At 40.5% G+C, this 22029-nt stretch overlaps 1 protein-coding gene across 1 annotated transcript; it reads right to left on the reverse strand.

The window, feature by feature from the left end:
- Positions 1 to 852: 852 nt before the first annotated feature.
- Positions 853 to 21661, reverse strand: myo1eb (myosin IEb). Its single transcript, XM_066682621.1, has 27 exons — positions 21397 to 21661; positions 18893 to 19030; positions 16577 to 16666; positions 15601 to 15695; positions 15416 to 15503; positions 14907 to 14996; positions 14295 to 14426; positions 12894 to 13028; positions 12659 to 12791; positions 10974 to 11170; positions 9305 to 9385; positions 9132 to 9218; positions 8956 to 9042; positions 8638 to 8805; positions 7360 to 7445; positions 7124 to 7205; positions 6822 to 7027; positions 6226 to 6370; positions 4660 to 4774; positions 4410 to 4579; positions 4160 to 4305; positions 3250 to 3396; positions 2852 to 3009; positions 2633 to 2707; positions 2346 to 2550; positions 1993 to 2168; positions 853 to 1888 (listed from the first exon to the last, which is right to left on the reverse strand). Exons 1-27 carry the CDS (start codon positions 21397 to 21399, stop codon positions 1812 to 1814), a joined length of 3312 nt encoding a protein of 1103 aa, XP_066538718.1. The 5' UTR covers positions 21400 to 21661; the 3' UTR covers positions 853 to 1811.
- Between the last annotated feature and the right edge of the window lie 368 nt (positions 21662 to 22029).

Here is a 22029-nt window from a genome sequence, read left to right on the forward strand (position 1 = left end):
GTCTATCTGTCTGTCTCTGCTGTTCCTTGTGTTGTTTGCTCCCTAGTCTTCATCTTGTCTGTTCCTTTGTCAGTCTGATCTGTCTGTTTCCTTCCTTGTGCCTCTCTCTTCGCCTGTCTGTACCATTTAGTCTCTGAGTTCTAGTTTATTCTGTTTAGCTCCCTTTGTCTAGGTCTCTGTTAGCTCCTTGTGTATTGTCTTTCTGTCAAAGTCTCTCTGTCTATATCTCTTTTTGTTATATTTTGTATAAATAAAAGTCTGTGTTATTGCAAGTGCGTCCGCCTCCGTCAGTCCGCTCAGTCCTGACAGAAGATAATTATAAACCTGGTCTGATGTATTTTTTGTGGGGCACACAGGGTCGTTTTTATTTTATTTATATATATATATATATATATATATATATATATATATATATTAGTAATTGCCTAAGTAAACCAGATAGCTACAATTAAAGATAGTAAGTAGGAACCATAATTTACTGAAGCTGTGAAACTATAGGAAAAGTTCTAAAATTATTATTGCTAAAGAGAGAATAGATAATTCAAATATTAAAATAGAAAGACAAGCAAGATACAAACTGATGTAAGATATTTGTGTCTTTTTTTTCCTAGTATTGATCCGACAAAAATGTGTCTCTGGCATTTTTTAAGTGAAATATACAGAATAGGCTGCTGCTGCTAATACTGACTTGGTTGTGTTTATTTGCCTACAGACCAGTGCCTAGGTTCCCAGCAAATTTTATATGATTTCCATGTTTTCAGGTAGTTGTCATACTATAAGCCAAACGACCAAAGGAATTTCCTATGGCTGTTTGGCTTGTAGTAAAATAACTACATAAAAACATGAAGATCCTATAATATTCAGTTGTACAGAATCCTGCTTCACACAATAAACAACACAGGATGCAAAATTAAGATAGGTTTGCTGAACTATGTTCTCATGGTTAGATGGAAGTTGTTCAACAAATACACTGTCATATACAGGGGGTCCTCGACTTACGACGTTGATCCGTTCCTCCGTCACGTCGTAAACCGATTTTCGGTGTAAGTCGGAACATACGTACATACTGTACGTAAATAACATACTGTAAGCACTTATCCTATCCTAACACCTATCCTCCTCGGTCCCGAGCCGCGTAACCGTGTATTCTTCCGCCGCGCACACCAAACACGAAGTCCGCGTTGCGACGTTTACGACGCAAAACCACTTAAGTCGAAACAAGGCTTTATACAGTAAATGGGAGATGTGTCGTAACCACGAAACATCGTAACTCGGGACTGACGTAAACCCGAGGACCTCCTGTATTTTAAAATTTGTTTCCCCTTCTCATTACATTTTCTTTTGTATAATTATGTTAGTTTCAAAGTGACCCTTTAAGATTGGATTTTATTTACTGAGCCTTTTAGAATAGAAATCATGTTTTATAAATGTTAATCATGAAAATGTGGAAATACTCATACTTACATATTTGTTCATATAAAACGAATAAAAATATACCTCTAAGGAAATAGGCAATACATTTTCTCAGATCGTTTGTACAATTTAAAAATACCGACTGTGAGTAGTGTTTGCCTGTAGAAACAGGATGTTTAAAATGATCCTAAAATTAACTTCAATGTCTTAAATGTTCTCAGAAAAGAGAAAACAATGTTATCCATTTGTAAAAGTTGTCAAGTGACTCGATGTGCCACTCATTCTTTAAAAATTATTCTCAGTTGTAGTGTCCAGTGTTTGCATCAGTACTGAACGTCTTGTCCATTTCTGGCTACTTAATAATAGATAATCATTTCTTCTTCCATTAGCATCCTGAATTATATTTTCTCAACGTAGTTGCCAGGGAACACACCTTCTTTCCCCCGTAGACGACCAAACCACCAACCTGAGGGGTCTGTACAGAGAACACATGGGATATACATGTAGCAAAGCCAATAAGCCTTCATTTGCAATAGTTGTAACATTTGTTAAATGTCTCCTCAGTAAGGAGTTAGTTACCTTCATTTACGATTTCTATAATGTCCTCAGCATTGAAGCTAAGTTCATCCGTGTCCTGGGCGTCATATGCATACAGAGCACGGCACTGTGGAGTACGGGGTTTGGGTCTTGGGGCGGGCTTTGGCAATCCAGCTCCAGGGACGGGCCTGGACTCTTTTGAAAGTCGTCGATGAAGTCTATAGAATAAAGACAGCATGTCCAGTGTGAGAGAAGAATTATTTATATTTGTCATTTGTCTAACAACATGACATAACGTTTTTTCCCCTCACAAGAGATTCTGAAAAATTCGTATGGAAGTTGTATGAATATATGTTTTATGTACATTTCAGCTTGTAAATATTCTCTTATCTCACCCTGCCACTCCCTGGTCAGGTACATTCATGAAGCCCATATCAGCATTGCTCTGTTTCTGTTTTTGGCTCTGGTTCTGGCTGAGACGAGGCCCATTGTAGCGGGGAAGGGTGGGTTGGTCCATGCTAGAATGCTGTCGGAGCAAAGAGCTTCTTGAGGAGTTCTGACGACCCCGGGTTACCCCCCCTCTGCCTGCATTGGATTGCTCTGTAATGAAAGGATATGAAGAGTTTAATCCGCACCAAGTTAAAATGTCAATTTCTATAATGTGGGATGATGGGGGTCTTACGGCGTGTATTCTTCCCCATGCCCTGGGATGGATTTCCCATGTATCTGCTCTTCCGTCGGTCAATACGAGTGGGTCCTGCCAAGGTAAAACACTTCAAATGATACTGGTGTGTTTGTAGGACACACATACACTCACACACCCACATATTATTACAATTTGTACATGCAATAAATTCAATTAATGAATGTTAGTTTCCCAAAACCCGAGGGAACTGCTCACTTGAGTTCTTTGGAAGGCCTGGTCCAATGCTAACAACTAGGGTCTTGCTGCTGGGCTTCAGGACCACATTATCTCCCTGACCTGCTTGGAACTGGATCTGTCGAGAGCCGGCCATCGAAAATGGACCCCAGCCTCCTTTCTTCACCTTAAATTCAAGGCTGGAAATACAGAGATATTTGAGATTCATCTTGTTTATAGTCTTCATATTTATCTTAAATTCAATCTCATATGAAAACCAAATTCAGATGTGTACGTATTAATTACAATATTGCTTAAGTCCCCTCCCTTGGGAGGAAAGCTGAGTATGTCTGAAAGTAGCACTTTCACATGGCATAAAAATGAACATTTTTATAAAAGCAAAGTGCTCAAAATTGGTAAGAGAGTGAGTCTAAACTTACAGGTTGTTGAACTTTAGTGGCAGCTTCCTTTGTGTCTTCTCTTCATAGCGTTTGTAGAGCAGACTCAGAAACTCAGTTTTAAAGAGAGACTCCAGCACACTGTCGTACTGTTCCTCGTGCAGAATGAAGAAATCATCCTGTAAAGTGCTGAAGGGAGCAGAGAGGCAGAGAAATTGAAGAAAGAGTGTTAAACTTTTAAAGATGATGCAAAAAGTGGCAACTTCTCCTGCTTCTAACGAAGCCTAAAATCAGAGACTGGCATTCAGTGTGTAACAAACTAGTTTGCGAACAGGAAAACACATCAATTTAACTTTAAGGCAGACAATAAGCATGTTTTTACCATCTCATTTACAGATGAAATATAATATAATTAATAATATAATATTGCTCTGGTGTTCTCCCTGTGTCTGCGCAGGTTTCCTCCGGGTGCTCCGGTTTCCTCCCACCGTCCAAAAACACATGTTGGTAGGTGGATTGGTGTCAAAAGTGTCCGTAGGTGTGAGTGAATGTGTGTGTGTTGCCCTGTGAAGGACTGGCGCCCCCTCCAGGGTGTATTCCTGCCTTGCGCCCAATGATTCCAGGTAGGCTCTGGACCCACCGTGACCCTGAACTGGATAAGGGTTACAGATAATGAATGGATGGATGGATATTGCGCTGACTTACTTCAGAATAAACAGAGGAAACCTTGTGCATATTTTACACAGAATGCTACATGCACACAATATTTAAAAAAAAGATTTTACTGCCATCAGCAGTGACTTGAACATTATGTCAGTTTTCAAAATGTGGCTTAGACAATTTGTAATCGTACACAAATGACTTACTCTTTTGGCAAACATGAAGTGGCAGTGGATTAACTGTGAAGAGCTTATACTTAAAAAAAGGAATGTAATTTTCATTGAAAACATACCTCAGAGAAACAGATTGAATTTTCTCCAGCTGAATCTGTCGTTTGAGGACTTCTCGAATTTGCCCCTTATCTGGACCCTGCTTAACTTTCTCCCGGCCAATCAGGTAGAGGAACTTGGCGGTCAAAATGAGGTCACGCTTGACAGTCTGGTAGTGTAAAGACAAGATGTAAACATATATTAAGAGGAGAATGTTAAATCAAAACACAAGGAGCCTTTATGTTTACACATATGCATTTTTACTGAGAATACCTTAAATCTGCGATCATATTTGACCACCACATCAGCAAATTCAATCCTCTCTCTGCGACCCACAAACTGCCGAATTTCAGGGCGACTGTCGGTGCCAATGTAGTCACCCACGAAGTTACGGTTCAGACTGTTCCTTCGCCGTTCTTTCTTATTCAGCAGGATGTCAGAGGCTGAAATAAATAAAAACCAGTTTCACAGACAGATTCTCTAGAGGCCAGGTAACTTTAAAATATCCATTAAGATGTCTTACCCTCCTCTCGCATGCGGACATATTTACGAACAGCGATATGTTTGCGCCAGGCTTGCTGGATGACCCGAGCATAACCATTGTACTTTCTCTCCCTCATCTCTTCCAAAAGGAATAGCTGCAGGAGAAACGTGAATTTAAGCTTAAGGTGCCACAAATCTAATATCCTCTAGAGGTAGAGTCCTGTGCAAGAGGACCCTTTTTATTTATTAAATTTTTAGTCAAAATGGCCATATTGTTAACTAATTTTAAACAGATACACATGAGGTGACTAGATGTAATATCTACTTGACTAAGGAAGGGGAACCCAAGTGAAAAAAACATGGGTTTCCAGCGGAAACAACCACACAACATCTGGCAGACCCTTAAACCTCTCCCCATCAGATAAGCATTTAAACGTTCCTCTTTGAGAGAGGGTTGCGGTTGCACAAGAAACAGGTAACAGGTTTCCTCCCACACAGGCTTTGTGAAATAATCTGCAGATGCGACTCCTTGTGAGAGTGTATAATGCCCTACGATGGAGTGGCGCTGAAGTAGAAACACAACCAGAGAAATAAAAAGCAATTCTCCTGATGTGGAATGAAAAGTGTAAAAGGTATTGAGTGGGCATTAGTCACTAGTCACTGGGCCTTGTCTACATTTTTCTGATTATGAAACCTTAAAAGTGGTGCAGCAGGTAGTGTCGCAGTCACACAGCTCCAGGGGCCTGGAGGTTGTGGGTTCGATTCACGCTCCGGGTGACTGTCTGTGAGGAGTTTGGTGTGTTCTCGCTGTGTCTGTGTGGGTTTCCTCCGGGTGACTGTCTGTGAGGAGTTTGGTGTGTTCTCCCTGTGTCTGTGTGGGTTTCCTCCGGGTGACTGTCTGTGAGGAGTGTGGTGTGTTCTTCCTGTGTCCGCGTGGGTTTCCTCCGGGTGACTGTCTGTGAGGAGTTTGGTGTGTTCTCCCTGTGTCCGTGTGGGTTTCCTCCGGGTGCTCCGGTTTCCTCCCACAGTCCAAAAACACACATTGGTAGGTGGATTGGCGACTCAAAAGTCCGTAGGTGTGAATGTGTGAGTGTGTGTCTGTTTTGCCCTGTGAAGGACTGGCGCCCCCTCCAGGGTGTGTTCCCGCCTTGTGCCCAATGATTCCAGCTAGGCTCTGGACCCACCGTGACCCTGAACTGGATAACGCTTACAGATAATGAATGAATGAATAATAAATGAAGTGTGAAAGCATAAGAGAAACATACCCCCCTAATTAATTATTTCCTTTGCTATGTGAGGTTTAAGATCACAGCTGTACACAGGCAGGCACTCAGAAAAACACAAGTGATTCTGAATTACCTCAGAATGCATTGTACAATGTCTTAGGTATGCACTTGTTTTGACAACCTCCAAAGAAATTCAATTTGCCCATGACTGAAATAAATCCGTCTGGGAATATGTATAATTGGAGCAGTGAAACAGGGCATGGGTCAAATGAGGAGAACTTAGAAAACTGATTCCTCTGAGAAATTACATTTAGAGCAGCATATAGAACAGAAAAAAATGTGTGAGACAATTTTGTAAACAGTGTTTAGTCATCTCTTACAGATTCTGGAGCCTTGATGAAGATCTTGCTCTTGCCCAGCTGGTACTGGTCTGCGTCCATATTGACAGACTTCAACAGGTGCAACACCCCCTGCTTTTCATCTCCACGCCACTGTGGCCATGTCTCTTTGGTCAGGATTGCGTATCTGTGTGTGACAGTCTCTGTTATAAACAGGTAATATGCACTGATTGCACAAATGATTCATTTATCCATTGGTTTAAGTGATGTTCAAATTTATAAACATTATGCTTCAGAATAAACCTAGAAAAAAGGGGTAACTCTCATCAGCCACATGGTATCAGCTATCACATAAGACATTTTGTGATTAGTGTCTGTGTTGTGTCCTGTGAAGGACTGGCGCCCCCTCCAGGGTGTATTCCCGCCTTGCGCCCAATGATTCCAGGTAGGCTCTGGACCCACCGTGACCCTGAACTGGATAAGGGTCACAGATAATGAATGAATGTGTTGATTAAGTTAAAGCTTGCAGTTTGCACAGTCAAACACCAAATATCTTGTTCTCTACTGGGTAAGGGAGAAATGTAGTAAATTCCTGGCTAGTCATTAATATAAGGATTATATGAGGTCTTTAGCCACACCTCTGTAAGAACTTCTTGAAGACTCTACGGAAGGCATATCCTGCTCTGCGCACTCTGATGTTCTCGCGGAGCCCCAGGTACTCCACTTGATGTTTCACACGGCTCTCCTCCCAGTCACGCGACTTCTTGGTCTCGTTGGGTTTGATGCAGCGAATGTAATGAGGGGTGCATTTCATCAGTGTCTGCACCAGATTATTGGCCTGTTTCTGCAAGGGCCAGAGCAATGGATGTTACAGTGAAGGTTTAGGTTTCATTTTTTAAAAGAAGCATTGACTTTGTTTTCTACATGTGACATTTTGTACCTTAATCTTGGCACCTGCTGTTGTTGGACGGCCCTTTTTCTCAGCCTCCAAATTCTCTGGGAAAAGGTCTCGAATAAAAGGGCTGTCCATATGGAGAGAGGACAAAGTTACCAGTAAAAAAAAAAATACAATTAATTCTAAACGTCTTGAGAAAACTAGTTACTGGGAAAAATATTTATTCACCAATAATTTACAGAAATAATTACTTGCTAGCAAAGACTTGTTATAATACTTACAATTCACTACTTTGCATCAGCTCTATGATATCATTAAAGAGCACATCTCGGTTCCTCTCACAAAAGCCACTCACAGTATAAGAGACCTAGAGACACCAAAGACAATCACTGGACAGTCAACAAATATTACATTAATCAATTATTTTGATTAATTAATTCATGTATTATTATAACCACAGGGCCAATAATTACCAAGAATCATTGGTGCATTTACACATGTAAAATAATGATGTCTTTTGCAGAGCAGAAGTGTTTGTGGAAGTTTTTAATAAAAAAAAGGTGTGTATTATTTTCCAGGTAGATCAGGATTGTTACTTGCGTACAGTCCAAATGCCAGCATCTGTCATGGTATGGGCTGTATTAATGTTTAACTTGTATATATCTGTGTTTAGGGGCGGCACAGTGAATTTCTTGAATTTCCCCTGGGGATCAATAAAGTATCTATCTATCTATCAGTGGTGCAGCAGGTAGTGTCGCAGTCACACATCTCCAGGGAACTGGAGGTTGGGGGTTCAAGTCCCGCTCCTGGTGACTGTCTGTGAGGAGTGTGGTGTGTTCTCCCTGTGTCCGCGTGGGTTTCCTCCGGGTGCTCCAGTTTCCTCCCACGGTCCAAAAACACCCGTTAGTAGGTGGGTTGGTGACTCAAAAGTGTCCGTAGGTGTGAGTGAATGTGTGAATGTGTGTCGCGCTGATCAGGATATTTACTAGTCATGTTTACAAACCAAAATAAAACAGAAAATATCTTATTAAATCTAATCAAATGAAAAGAAAAAAACATATCATTTATTCAAAGGAAGCCTTTCCAGACCTTCTGCATTATGGTCCGAGTTTGAAGTGCAGCATTTACAGAATCTGGCCAGCAGGTGGCGCCAAACTCTAATCAGCAATAAATCCAAATCACGATGGGCTTGTCCAGTCTCTGGGGCAGTCTCACAAAAAAATAGTGATTTCTTCCCAATTCAGCAAACTTTAAGCTTAGTTTAATCTGACAATGCTTTTTTAATCTTGTGACCGATTCAGTTTGTTGTCATCAAGGCATTCTTTGTTAAATGCTTAACCTGCAACCAGGCCAGGTTAATCATGGGAGATATAAATAGATCTTGGAAAAATAAGTGACAATCTTTTTTTTTTTTTAACTAGAATAGCCAATTAAGGTCTTCAGGGACAACAGCATATTAGAGTATAATTATTTTAAGGGTAAGGACCTATGTTTATTTTATTATTTATGTACCGTCAGCCACACTTTCAGATGATCACTTGTATATTCTGCCTCCTTACCTTGCCTGCGTAGTGATGTACTATGAAGCCCTTGTTCCAGCTGTTGAAATGCTCGTGAGAGCTGATCTGTGCCTGAAGTTTCTGGAGCAGTGTCTGGTCTGCCCCCTCACCCTTGGCATGCATGGTGGCACAAACATCATCCAAGATGCTCATGATGCCCACAGGGTTCTGCGCAGACCACAAGTAAAAAATAATCTCTCATGACCACAGGTAAAACAAATAAACTTTAGATCTGAAGATTATTTGCTGATTTACAAGCCAACACTTTGATATGACAAATTATATTTTGCAGTCTCATGGACTCTCTTTGACCCGCACCATTTTTGATTCTATCAAGTCGCACACAATTTTGTTGTTGAAATACTCAATAGGTGTCCATCTGATTCCTTCCTGAACATACTCCTCCTGTAATGAGCAAAGAGAGAATCAGGAGTAATATTTGTACCAGAAATGCACATAATCCATATCATGCGTGAGTAAGATGTTGCACTCACCTGCTCGGCCTTCAGAGTGAGCTCAATAAAGATCTGCTGAAGCTTCTCATTCACAAAGTTTATGCAGAACTGCTCAAATCCATTTTGCTGTGAAAGAATGAGGTAAACACTGGTATGACTTCACGTTCATTGTCTGATATTTGTAATGGAAGAACATCAATGTCTTTTTTTACCTGAAAGATTTCAAAGCCATATATGTCAAGTACCCCGATGTTAAATTCCTCATGGTCTTTCTGCATGGCTTTGTTTATAGCCTTTGAATATAACAGAAGAGAACTGTCATTAGATCAATGAGGAAATGTTTATTATCAACAAATATGCTACTTTGCATTGGCCAAGTGAAGAACAGAAGACCTGTTACAGTGGATATGTAGGTCATATATACAACTCATAATAGTCATTAACATAAGAAAACATTAACAGATTTTAACTATGGAGCAGGACAAGCCACATGCAAATAAATTCTAGTAGAAATGAACTGTAATTTGGGATTATATTTATACTATTGCGGCAAGGTGGTGCAGCAGATAGTGTCGCAGTCACACAGCTCCAGGGACTTGGAGGTTGTGGGTTCGATTCCCGCTCCGGGTGACTGTCTGTGAGGAGTGTGGTGTGTTCTCCCTGTGTCTGTGTGGGTTTCCTCCGGGTGACTGTCTGTGAGGAGTGTGGTGTGTTCTCCCTGGGTCTCCGTGGGTTTCGTCCAGGTGACTGTCTGTGAGGAGTGTGGTGTGTTCTCTCTGTGTCCATGTGGGTTTCCTCCGGGTGACTGTCTGTGAGGAGTGTGGTGTGTTCTCCCTGGGTCGGCGTGGGTTTCCTCCAGGTGACTGTCTGAGGAGTGTGGTGTGTTCTCTCTGTGTCTGCGTGGGTTTCCTCCAGGTGACTGTTTGTGAGGAGTGTGGTGTGTTCTCCCTGTGTCTGCGTGGGTTTCCTCCGGGTGACTGTCTGTGAGGAGTGTGGTGTGTTCTCTCTGTGTCTGCGTGGGTTTCCTCCGGGTGACCGTCTGTGAGGAGTTTGGTGTGTTCTCCCTGTGTCTGCGTGGGTTTCCTCCGGGTGACTGTCTGTGAGGAGTGTGGTGTGTTCTCTCTGTGTCTGTGTGGGTTTCCTCCGGGTGCTCCGGTTTTCTCCCACAGTTCCAAAACACACGTTGGTAGGTGGATTGGTGACTCAAAAGTGTCCGTAGGTGTGAGTGTGTGTGTTGCCCTGTGAAGGACTGGTGCCCCCTCCAGGGTGTATTCCCAATGATTCCAGGTAGGCTCTGGACCCACCGCGACCCTGAACTGGATAAGCGCTTACAGATAATGAATGAGTGAATTTATACTATTGTTATTGTTAGAAACGTCTTGCAAGGTTTCAGTGTCAACAAGACACCAATATTATATATGGCCTTTTTTACATCAATCAATCCTCAGATATCTGACACACACTGTGCATTGTATTTCTGTGGGTCTGAGTAACTCCAACTTTAAGAAACTCATCTCAAGTTAAATGCTTCACTTTAGCACCTTATAAACAGAAGCAGCTCTCATATTAAGGGTTTCAATATCAGAAAAAATAAAGTGTCAAGTTAGTATTTATTTGATATTAACTTTACATTATTTAATCAAATGCACTTTTAAAATCTTCGAGAATATCGTCAGTTCTTTAAAATTATTACAAAGAGAAAACTTTACATGTAGCATGTTCATGTAGCTTTTTTAGTGTCTCACAAAAAAATCAAACATCATAATGAATACTATGTAACACCACATTGATGTACTGTGATATTACCACATCCCTTATCACTAATAAATAACAATGTTATTAATATTAATAAATTATGCCAATCTGAGGCTGAAGACTTACATCTACGAGGTAGTCAAATAATCGTGAGTAGAGAGCCTTGGACAGGGCGTCACGTGTAAAACAGGCTTGCTCCGTGTTCAGAGTCACAGCTATAGTCTCAGTCTTTCCCCCCCATTTACTGTCCATCACACGGCTGGTCAATTTCTTCTTCAGTCCGTCCTGAGCTATTCCCAACAGGTAGGATGGAAAGGCAAGAACTGCACAAGAATGACAAAAGAAGAAAGAATTGATTAAAAAAAAACACTAAACTATGAAATGAGAGCATAGAGGAATGGAAGCAGCCACATAAATCAAACATAAATAAAATGTAAACATATTTTAACGCATAAAACACAGAGGCAACCATGGCTTAATGTTTGGAGAGGAGGAATTAAGACTGGAAAGTCGCTGGCTCGACCGACAGGAAAATTGGGGGCGGTGGGAGTGAAGTAACAGCACTGTCCCCCTCCCTCAATCCACAGCTGAAGTACCCTTCAGCAAGGTACCCAACCCCAACAGCGCCCTGGCAGCGGGGATTGCTGCCTGCCACTCTGGGTGTGTGTTCACTGCCCCTAGGGCACTAGTGTGTGTAGGTGTGTGTCGTTCACTTCCACATGTTCACATGGTTCAATTTCACCCACAACTTGTACCGTCTCCACAAAAAAAGCAATGACCAGTAAAATGCATCACACTACAGTGTCTGAAGCCTATGGTCATCATTTCCAATGCTAAGCGTCAGCTAGAGGGGTTTAAAGCCCTCCAGCAATGACCTGTGGAGCAGGTGGAACTGCATTCTGTGGAGTGAAAGAGTGCTATCCAATTCCTTTGGGAGGGGTTGGAGTGACACTACACATTCAACATTAGTACCTGACCTCTTTCATATCATCGCTGTCCATTAAAAAAGCTGTATCTTCACTTTGGTCAGTTTTTTATTTTACTACAAAACTATGAACACAGTAACTGACCTTCATACTGTGTAAAAAATGCCATTAATAAGGAACTAATAGAATTGTAAAATGCTTTTTATAATGACTTCCATTGGAAGTTAGAAAGGTTTTTTTCCTTCTCCTTTAAAGTAATTATTTTTGGAGATATGTGTTTGTTATTCACTAATGCTCCTGTAACTGACAGCCGACAAATCCTTACAACATTTAGCCTAATTTATTCTCAGTATCTCACTACAGCAAAGTGGAACACTCTACATCGATACACTTCATTTATATATATATATATAAAAAATAGATAATCTGAGGTGGTGCAGCAGGTAGTGTCGCAGTCACACAGCTCCAGGGACCTGGAGGTTGTGGGTTCGATTCCCGCTCTAGGTGTCTGTCTGTGAGGAGTGTAGTGTGTTCTCCCCGTGTCCGCGTGGGTTTCCTCCGGGTGCTCCGGTTTCCTCCCAAAGTCCAAAAACACACATTGGTAGGTGGATTGGTGACTCAAAAGTGAGTGAATGTGAGAGTGTGTGTGTGTGTGTGTGTGTGTGTGTGTTGCCCTGTGAAGGACTGGCGCCCCCTCCAGGGTGTATTGCTGCTTTGCGCCCAATGATTCCAGGTAGGCTCTGGACCCACCGCGACCCTGAATTGGATAAGCGGTTACAGATAATGGATGGATAGATGGACGGATAGATAATCTGATGCTCACAAACTTTAGGCCATAAAATGAATGTGCAAGTCTTGAATGGTGATGGAATAAACCCTACTTACAGTCTTCACTCTCTACCACAGCATAGTTGCCCTCCTCTCTGAAAGTAATGTTGCCCAGATGAAGAATCCCAGCCACAATCTGGAGCACAGCATCCTGTTCATCCATCGACACACCTATGACTGACATGGCACTCTTAAAAACAGGAGAAATGAAATACGTCCATTAGAGACCAGAAGAGAAAACCAAAATAATGACGTATCTATAATTTATTCTATTGTATAGTTTGAAACCCACCATCGTCTCAGAGAATTCTTTCTTGTCATCAATATCATCCACAGTGTAGGTACCAGACTGGTTCATGTAGAAATAGTAATCAGGACTCGTGACCCCCAAATTCTCTCGCTGCTCTTTGCTGGCCCCTGCTAAGAGCTGAAGGACACAGTCACACAGTAAGAGTGATTTATTTACATGATCAGAAGTGTATTTTCTAGTGTGGAACTATGACTTAAAACGAACAATTGGTCATGTTTCTTTTTCACATTTTGAAACAGCCTTTACCCTGACAGCACTGTAGTTTTAAATACTGAATTAGAGATGCTTATCAATGCGTTTCATCTCATATTGATTATTGTAATGGCCTTTTCACTGTCTGCTCGTGACCGATTGCAAGTGATTCAAAATGCGGCAGCGAGATTACTAAGTCAAACAGACACTCTCGTGTTACCCCTCAGTTAGTATCTTTACATTGGCTTCCACTTACTTACAGAGCTCTACATGGTCAGGCTCCTATGTATGTGGTTAATCTGCTTCACCCATGTGTATCAACATGTTCTCTTGGGTCTGTTCCATGTTCTCGCTTAAAGACACATGGAGATTGAGCATTTGAGGTCGTTGCTCCCCTTTTTATTTATTTATTTATTTTTTAAGATCGGCGGATTCTGTGGACTACCCTTTAAAGCATGTGTTCGGATAAAAGACAAGGCAGGAATGTCTTTGACTTTCTTGCTTTTTGTTTCTTAATCTTTTTTTTTTTTATATCTCGTGTTGTGTCATGTCTTTGTAAAGCACTTTGTGGTTGTTTCTGTGAAAAGTGCTGTATAAATAAAATTTACTTCCTTTTTTTTTTTTTAACTTAGAAGTAGATCTTTTAGAGATTGTGTAGTAAACCTATTTAAAACCTATTCATTATATAATTAAACGTGGTTATTACGTTTCTACTATAACACACTGGATAAGAGCCTCACACTGGAGTCAGCTCTCATGCCAAATATTTTAAATATTAAATATTACAGAAACATTCCAGGATAAACCTAATCTTAAACTTGGGTTTTAAAACTAATTTTTTTTATAAATGCGCTGTGAGGATTTTTGCTCGTGTTGTTTTGTTTTCTATAAACAACAGAACACAAGAGCATGTATTACTGGTTTTCTGGGAATGTAAGAAAAAATCCATTCCACCGAGCAGCATTTGTTTTATTGGAGAGTAGGAGGAAACCTATGAAGATACAGAAGAACACACCAAACACTTCACAGACAGTGATGTGAAGCTGTGTAACACTGACACTAACTGTTGTGTCACTGAGCTGCCAAATAAAGACCAACCTTCACTTAAATAACCTTAGGATGCCAATATTTCTGGATGGTATTTTAAACAGACAATCGTCTTTCTTTTCTTGGAAAGTGTCAAAACATTACCTGGTAATAAATATGGAAATTTCTTTCTCCGCTGTTTTGAGACACTACCCTGGATTTCTCTAACAGGAAGTTAGAGATTTTTCCTCCATCAGGTTCTCCCCCTCGGCTAAACTGGATCTCAAAATATTTCCCCTGAGGTTTAAAATACACAGCTTATGTTAAGAAGGAAAAAAAACAGCTTGAAATCTAAAAACATACAATATATCTGACCAACATAAAACAGCACTGCACTTTCACAACCCCACAGTTCACACCCAGCGATCGTACACTGACTACAAAAGGGCCAACAACACAGACAAGTCTTCACTTGTTCAGACATAGCACCTTAGCACTAGCCTAAAGCTTTCTGGACTGGAATGCATAAAAATATCTTCAAATATGCTGATAAAATACTGTGTCCAGAAACAATGCAACAGGCTAATTTGTTAATTAAACAAATAACTAAATAAATACCATATGCCATTACAGCAAGAAATGACGTATACACCTGTTTTAACCATTAATTTCTCAATGTTTCCTCTTCATTTTCATTTCATTTGTAAAGTCAAAAGAATCAAAACACGTCAACATAACAGTGCTTTGTCAGTAAAGTTATCAGGTAGTCTGACTCACAAAGCGACTGGAGTTGTTGTTGCGCACTGTTTTGGCGTTCCCAAAGGCTTCAAGGAGGGGGTTAGACTGAAGAATGATATCTTTTACATGCTGAGGAGGGAAAAAAAAAGAGAGAGAGAGGAAACAGGACACCTCAGTTAACACGATAGTTCAAGCTTTATGGAGTTCTTACATATTCTTCAGATCTGCTTTATTTGAGCTGATGGGCACCTATTTCCCACTGTTGTTAGCATTCACAATTCAACAAGCAATAGATGATGAACTGGAATCGGTTATAACATGGATCTTACAACAGAAGGCAGAAGGCAGCGGTGTGTAATGTTTGTGTGCTCCTAGTGCTATAAAACAACATATATTACTGATAAGAATTACATATTAAATATTAATAACATTAAAAAAAAGTTAAACAACTAAAAAGCAACAGTTCAACATTTTACATTTTGTTCTTATGATGTTTAGATACTTCACTTTCTTTAACAGCTGTTAAATAGAATTCAAATGATTCCTACCTGGACCTTAGGTCCACCTCCTGATACTTTGGAAATGTAGCTCATTATATACTTTGCCGCCACAGTCTTTCCTGCCCCACTCTCTCCACTGCGAAATACAGATACGAGGGCTGAATATGCATACTAACACGTTTTGCATGGAAATCTTATTAAATAAACAGATAATTCTGTAGAGGATGAATGACCTGATGATGACACACTGGTTCTCTGAATCTATCATCATATTGCGGTACATGTTATCAGCCAAAGCGTAGATGTGCGGTGGATTCTCATATTGAGCCTGGCATAGAAATACATGATGAAAAACACAGATTTAATCTTTGCACATGAGCAGAAGTCAGATATTTAGTAACTCACACCTCTGTGAATCATTACATATCTGTATTACCAAAAATGTACTTTATTGTGCTTTAACTCACAAACTCTAAAGTGAGTGTCTACACAATGTGGCTGGTTAAACACACCGTCAGAAGCAGAGGTTTAGGCTCAGAATGAAAATCATAAGACGGCTCAGTCAGCTCAAGGATTTAAATTCAGTTCCACACACACACACACACACACACACGCAGATATAGTTTAACTTCATTCTGCAGGCTGCCTCAGAGCACACAACAGCATGTGCAGACACGCATCAACACCACTTTGCCTTTCCCAACCCTAAATAAATTAGTTAACCTTCAGGAGAAGGTTTTACACAGCAGTCTTTGGCATATACTTCCTAAAAGTAATGGTGTCAAGTACGGTTTCTTTAGAACAATCCTAGAACAAGCTTTCAACAGATGGTTGGTTGAAGAACTGCTCTATAAAGAGCGACATGTGTTCTCAAAGGAATTTAATCATCCTCATAATCATAATAATAATTACAACTTATATAGCGCCTTTCTCAAACCCAAGGACGCTTTACACATAAAGGGACACAAAAAAATCCTATTCATACACTATTTCCTTTTAAATCAAACACTAAATTCAAAGTCTTATGTAGTCTAGATCCAGGCAAAGTCCCAGAAAGCCCTTAAAACCAACATCTTGAAAATATTCTATAACAATTAAAGGTTTCCTAGAACCTCATTTAGAAACATTAACTGATACTGGCTGCTATTATATTAGAACTGCAAAATACAGAAGCGCAAAATCATGAGTAAGAAATCCACTCTCACTCACAGCTCCCTGATAGAGTTCCACTTCACGGTCAGTGAAATACGGCAACTGTTTGAAAGGGTTTACAGATATCAGCACAGGACCTATGTATGTCTGGAGGGGACTGGTCAAGGCACTGGTAACTTCTAAAAACATCAACAAGGATCTTTTCATAACTGATGATTCCAGGTAGGAATCCAGGTGATTCCAGTAGGCTCTGGAATTAGGATTAGCAATGTCGATAATGAGAAAACTATTTTTCGCTGTCTCTGAAATTGGAGCTACAGTAATCCCTCGCTACTTCCCTCGTTCATCTTTCGCGGATTCGCTACTTCGTGGGTTTTTTCAAGGGGGCTTTTTTATTATTTACATGTATTAGACTAGGCCTGTGGGTGACAAAATATATCATTTACACATCTGAGTCCACATCTGAGTGAACTTTACTGACGCTAAATCACAGCTTAGGAATTATTCTATTAAAGAAACTGGTAGGATATCACATGTAGTTCCAGCTGAAAAACATTATAGAATGACTGTTTAATGCAAAGGGTGGGTTGTTAACAGTAACAGGGAGGGTTTTAAAAGCCCAAATACTCATTAAATACATAAAAAATATCTTTCCTCTACTTTGAGGATTTTCTTTTTTCGCCGTTGGTCTTGGAACGCAACCCCCGCGAAAAAACGAGGGATTACTGTAAATTAAAAAAGAAAAAAACATTTTCACTAAAATGAACAAGATCTCATTCCACAGATCCATCCCAGTAGAAGTAAACATTGAATGTACAAACCCTGCCTCCAGAGAAGTTGTGACACGGGCTAAAAATGCAATAAAACTGAATTCTGCAATTAATTCAAATGATGAACTTAATTCTATTTGTTAAATATAAATACATTTACAAATTAATGCCTGCCACACACTCAAAGAAGTTGAGTCAGAGGCAGAATAAGACTGATAAGTTTATACAAGTAACACTGTTTTGGAAGTTTCATAAATATCAGTGTAACTAGTCACAGGTGAGGTCATCAATAGGAGCATCCAGCAATGGGTCATGGTTCACCACTTTGTGCCAAATCTCCTGATGGACATGAACACATGGGCTCAGGAGTACTTTGGAAAAATCATTCTCACTTAACACATACCTCTGCAGGATCAGGACATTCAACTTGAAACTCTGTTATCAAAAAGAGTGGAAATGTGTTCTGTGGTCAGATGATTCCACATTTCAGCCTTCATTTTAGGCACAGAAACAGACTTTGGATTCTATGTGCCAAAGATGAAAAGCCAATTCAGACATTTACCAACTAAAAGCCTAACCCTAACCGAGAATCTGTGTCGGAAGCTACCTTTAAGCTGATGTCTTTTACCAGGGTCACCACGTCTATTTCAGAAAAACAGTGCCAGGCCTCATGTGCATGGCTTCATAGAGTGTGTGTGCTTGACTGTCCTGCCTACAGTCTAGATCTGTCTTTTACTGAAAATGTGGTGCATCAACCACAGACTGTTGAGCAGCCCAAGTCCTGTATACGGCAAGAATGAGGAAAAATTCCACCTGCACAACAGCAACAACTACTATCTTCCCAGTAAACAAGGAACGTCCCTGGACGTTCAAAATAGGTCTAAAAGTAGTCTGTCCGTCAAGGACATATTTTAAACGTCAATGGACGTCCAAAATCCATCTTAATAAATTAGTTAAGTGGTGACCAATCGATAACGTCAGTGGACGTCCAAAATACGTCTAATAGTCGTCTTTTCAACTTTCATTTTCAACCTTAAGAGAACGTTGATTAGACGGCAATCATTACGTTATTTCAACGTTGAATCAACGGCTAAATGTTTACTGGGTTCAATTAAAAAAAAAAAATGCTTCCTGTTCACTCAAACAGAATTTTCCCAAATTACAGATTTTAATGCATTTTAATTAGAAAATGTCCCAACTTTTCTGGAAATAGGGTTTGTATACAGGAGGTCCTCGGGTTACGTCAGGCCCGAGTTACGATGTTTCATGGTTACGACACATCTCCCATTTTCTGTATAAAGCCTTATTTCGACTTAAGTGGTTTTGCGTTGTAAACGTCGTAAAGCAAACTTCGTGTTTGGTGTGCGCGGCGGAAGAATACATGGTTACGTGGCTCGGGACAGAGGACGATGGTGTCACCCCAGTCAAATTGTAGGATAAGCGCTTACAGTATGTTATTTACATACAGTATGTACGTATGTTCTGACTTACACTGAAAATCGGGTTACGACGCGACGTAGGAACGGATCAACGTCGTAAGTTGAGAAATATGTATATATATATATATATATAAGAAATAATATGCACGTTGCCAAAAGGATACAAATATGTAGTCATCCATGTATCTTTTCTTCAGGTTGTCTGTGATGGCATCGTCATTGATTTTGGCGAGGAGGACCATGTCATCCACCCCACTGACCTTAACATTTTGGGTCTGCCAGTGATATTTCTCCTTACTTCCCTGAAAGAGAAAGAGAGAGAGTTCTAATGTACACAATAATCAAAGGTATTTCTCTGCAGTGCTCAGTACCCGTGTGAATATAATAAGTGATGTGATTTGGTTAATAAACATAGGCACCGGTTTACTCATTAACTCTTTTGTTTCGGCTCAGCGTTTTGGTGAGATTCGAGGAGTGGCTCAACATGAATATTATACAAATCTACACACTTAACTGTTATTGATGCTTTGCTATTTGTTTACCTTGTTGCCTCCTATAATGTAAGTTTTACACTGTTGTTTACATGTTCTCCAGTTACTGAACATGACAAACATGGGATAAGTGCTAACAACCAGTTGGTTACTGAGCTAACCACAGACACTTCACAGACTGAACCCATGACAATAATTACAACACAACACTCCTATTTGTTCCTCTATTTTCATGTGACATTCAACATTACTTACTGTATAGGTATAATATTAACACGATCTTCCCCTTTAAGAGGGGAGTAAAGATCTTCCTAATTTGTGCTTTATGTCATGACAGAGCAGTGAAGCTGTGTTAGTGTCATGGACTCTAAACATAGCAAATGGACATGCTCTATGCAACGCTGTATTGATGTGAACTAGCCTCTAGAGTTTAGTTTAATGGCAAGCAACCCGTCTTTAGTAGTCAAAGCTGCTTGTAGTTTTTCACATCTTCACGAAACATAAGATTAAAGGTCTGGTTTTTAAACCAGAAAATGTCACTCTAAGGACTTCCTCAACATTACTGTAGTGTGAGAGTTAGCCTGTTAGCATTGCTCACATTTCTCATTTTAATCCAATATCTGAAAAAAGTTCTTGATAACTGTGTTCGTTTTTGGAAAACTATATATTTTTGCCATGTTTGTCCTTCGGTGTTGTGTACATGCTAGAAGACGTATCATGAATGAAATAAGCACATTGTCGCTGAGCATTTGTGCTTTGAAACGGCAGTGTTCCAAAGATGAATGGATTCAAATAGACTGGATTTCATATACTCCAGGGGCCTGGAGGTTGTGGGTTCGAGTCCCGCTCCGGGTGACTGTCTGTGAGGAGTGTGGTGTGTTCTCCCTGTGTTTGCGTGGGTTTCCTCCGGGCGACTGTCTGTGAGGAGTGTGTTGTGTTCTCCCTGTGTCTTCGTGGGTTTCCTCCGGGTGACTGTCTGTGAGGAGTGTGGTGTGTTCTCTCTGTGTCTGCGTGGGTTTCCTCCGGGTGCTCCGGTTTCCTCCCACGGTCCAAAAACACACGTTGGCAGGTGGATTGGCGACTCAAAAGTGTCCGTAGGTGTGAGTGAATGTGTGTGTCTGTGTTGCCCTGTGAAGGACTGGCGCCCCCTCCAGGGTGTATTCCCGCCTTGCGCCCAGTGATTCCAGGTAGGCTCTGGACCCACCGCGACCCTGAACTGGATAAGGGTTACAGATAATGAATGAATGAATGGATTTCATATGTCAAAACCCAAAGAAACCAGTCCCATCAACTTGCATTGTGGGACATTCCAGCTGTATGACAGCATCAGAGGAATAAATGAAGACAGAGGCAGGAACCAATTGCTAATTCATAGATTACCCCATACTGAATGAGAGTGAAGGGGCAGAATTACATTTATCCCACTTCTGAAGCATTTGGGGATATTTTGTTTTCTTGGAAATAAAGTCTAAATCTGACATTCTGATGAGCAGAGAAGAGTTTTAGAGGTTTAACTGATGGCAGGAGGGTCTTTAAAACAGAACCATTTAGATCCCCTCAGAGCATGGAGTCTTACATCGTGAACGGAAGCCTAAACATTATCTCACTCTGCAATCAATTTGGAAAAACATGACGAAACTGAAATTCCTCAGCAAGGTCCAACACTGCTGCGTTTCAGGGATGTGATGGTGTTCTGCAGCTCCCTCACTTTGATGGTAAAAGTGGACCCACCCGGCAGTCTGTGAGACCGCACCCATCATTTACTCATTATCAACTCAATACACTACAGGAGGCACCTGAATGTAAAAGAATGAACTTTTTATTATTATGGAGTTTCAGCTGGGGAAGTGGGGTGGGGTGGGAGAGTGAAAGATAAATGGACTAAAGAGCAGAACACTATTTAGTTGCAGTTCCTCTTTCAATTTTATCTAGATTATAATATTTTTACTTTATTTAGCTGTTCAACTAACAATACCCACCCTGTCAGTATTTGGGACGATTTCTTTTTGCAGTATTCACCATTTTTTTCTTCAGAGTCCCCACCTTATCTGTATTAAAGGATACTGTTTCTCCTCAGATTACGAATCATATTGTATGACACTCCTCTGAGTACTCACAATATCTGGTTTTTAGAACACACTTTATCTGGTTGTTTAGCTGTTTCTTAGAGTACTCACCATTTCGAGGAGTGGAGCACTTCCTGTTGCTCGGCTGTCTGTGTGTGTACTGAAGGAGGGAGCTGGAAGGAGCCACAAGTTTCAGGTGAAAATCTTAAGATTTGTATTTTCTCAGAGCTGGGAGTCCATTCGCTGATCTGTTCTGCTCTAAATCCCTCAGTGTGAAGATTCAGAATTACTCCATCGCTTTCCCCGTGGTTTAAAAACATTAAAAACCGAATGAAAAATCTGCCACCTTTCTCAGGTGCTCAGGCTCTTCCCAGTGGCAAGTGTAGACAGGTAAGGAACTCTGAGCGGACGGGGATTGTGGGTAAGAGTTTCAGTTACTCTCACCTGGACAAGAGCGACCTCTAGCGACCACTATGAATCCTACTCCAGGAATTTACAGCTCGCAATCTCTCTCTCTCTCTTTCTTTCTCTTTCTCTCTCAAAAACTGAAATTTGTGCAGTTTAAAAAAATTAAATCAAAGTTGTTTACATACAGGGTGATAAATATTCTTTGTGTGTGTGTGTGTGTGTGCTACATCTCTCTCGAAATTTCCCTAATTTAAATATGTAAACAGATTTTGGTCCAGCGTTAAAATACATATTTTATACCTATTTCTTAAAAGACTTTTGCCATTGGAACATTAA

The sequence above is a fragment of the Hoplias malabaricus genome, chromosome 10 (genome assembly GCF_029633855.1).
Source record: "Hoplias malabaricus isolate fHopMal1 chromosome 10, fHopMal1.hap1, whole genome shotgun sequence".
NCBI lineage: Eukaryota > Metazoa > Chordata > Actinopteri > Characiformes > Erythrinidae > Hoplias > Hoplias malabaricus.

What these genes read in the sequence shown, in the direction of transcription:
- myo1eb (XM_066682621.1), bottom strand. An exon ending in ATTTCCATATTTATTACCAG is followed by an intron (nt 13,029 to 14,294) that starts GTAATGTTTTGA and finishes TGTGTCCTTCAG; the next exon opens with CTCTTAGCAGGGGCCAGCAA. An exon ending in AGGCCTTCCAAAGAACTCAA is followed by an intron (nt 2,708 to 2,851) that starts GTGAGCAGTTCC and finishes TTACCTTGGCAG; the next exon opens with GACCCACTCGTATTGACCGA.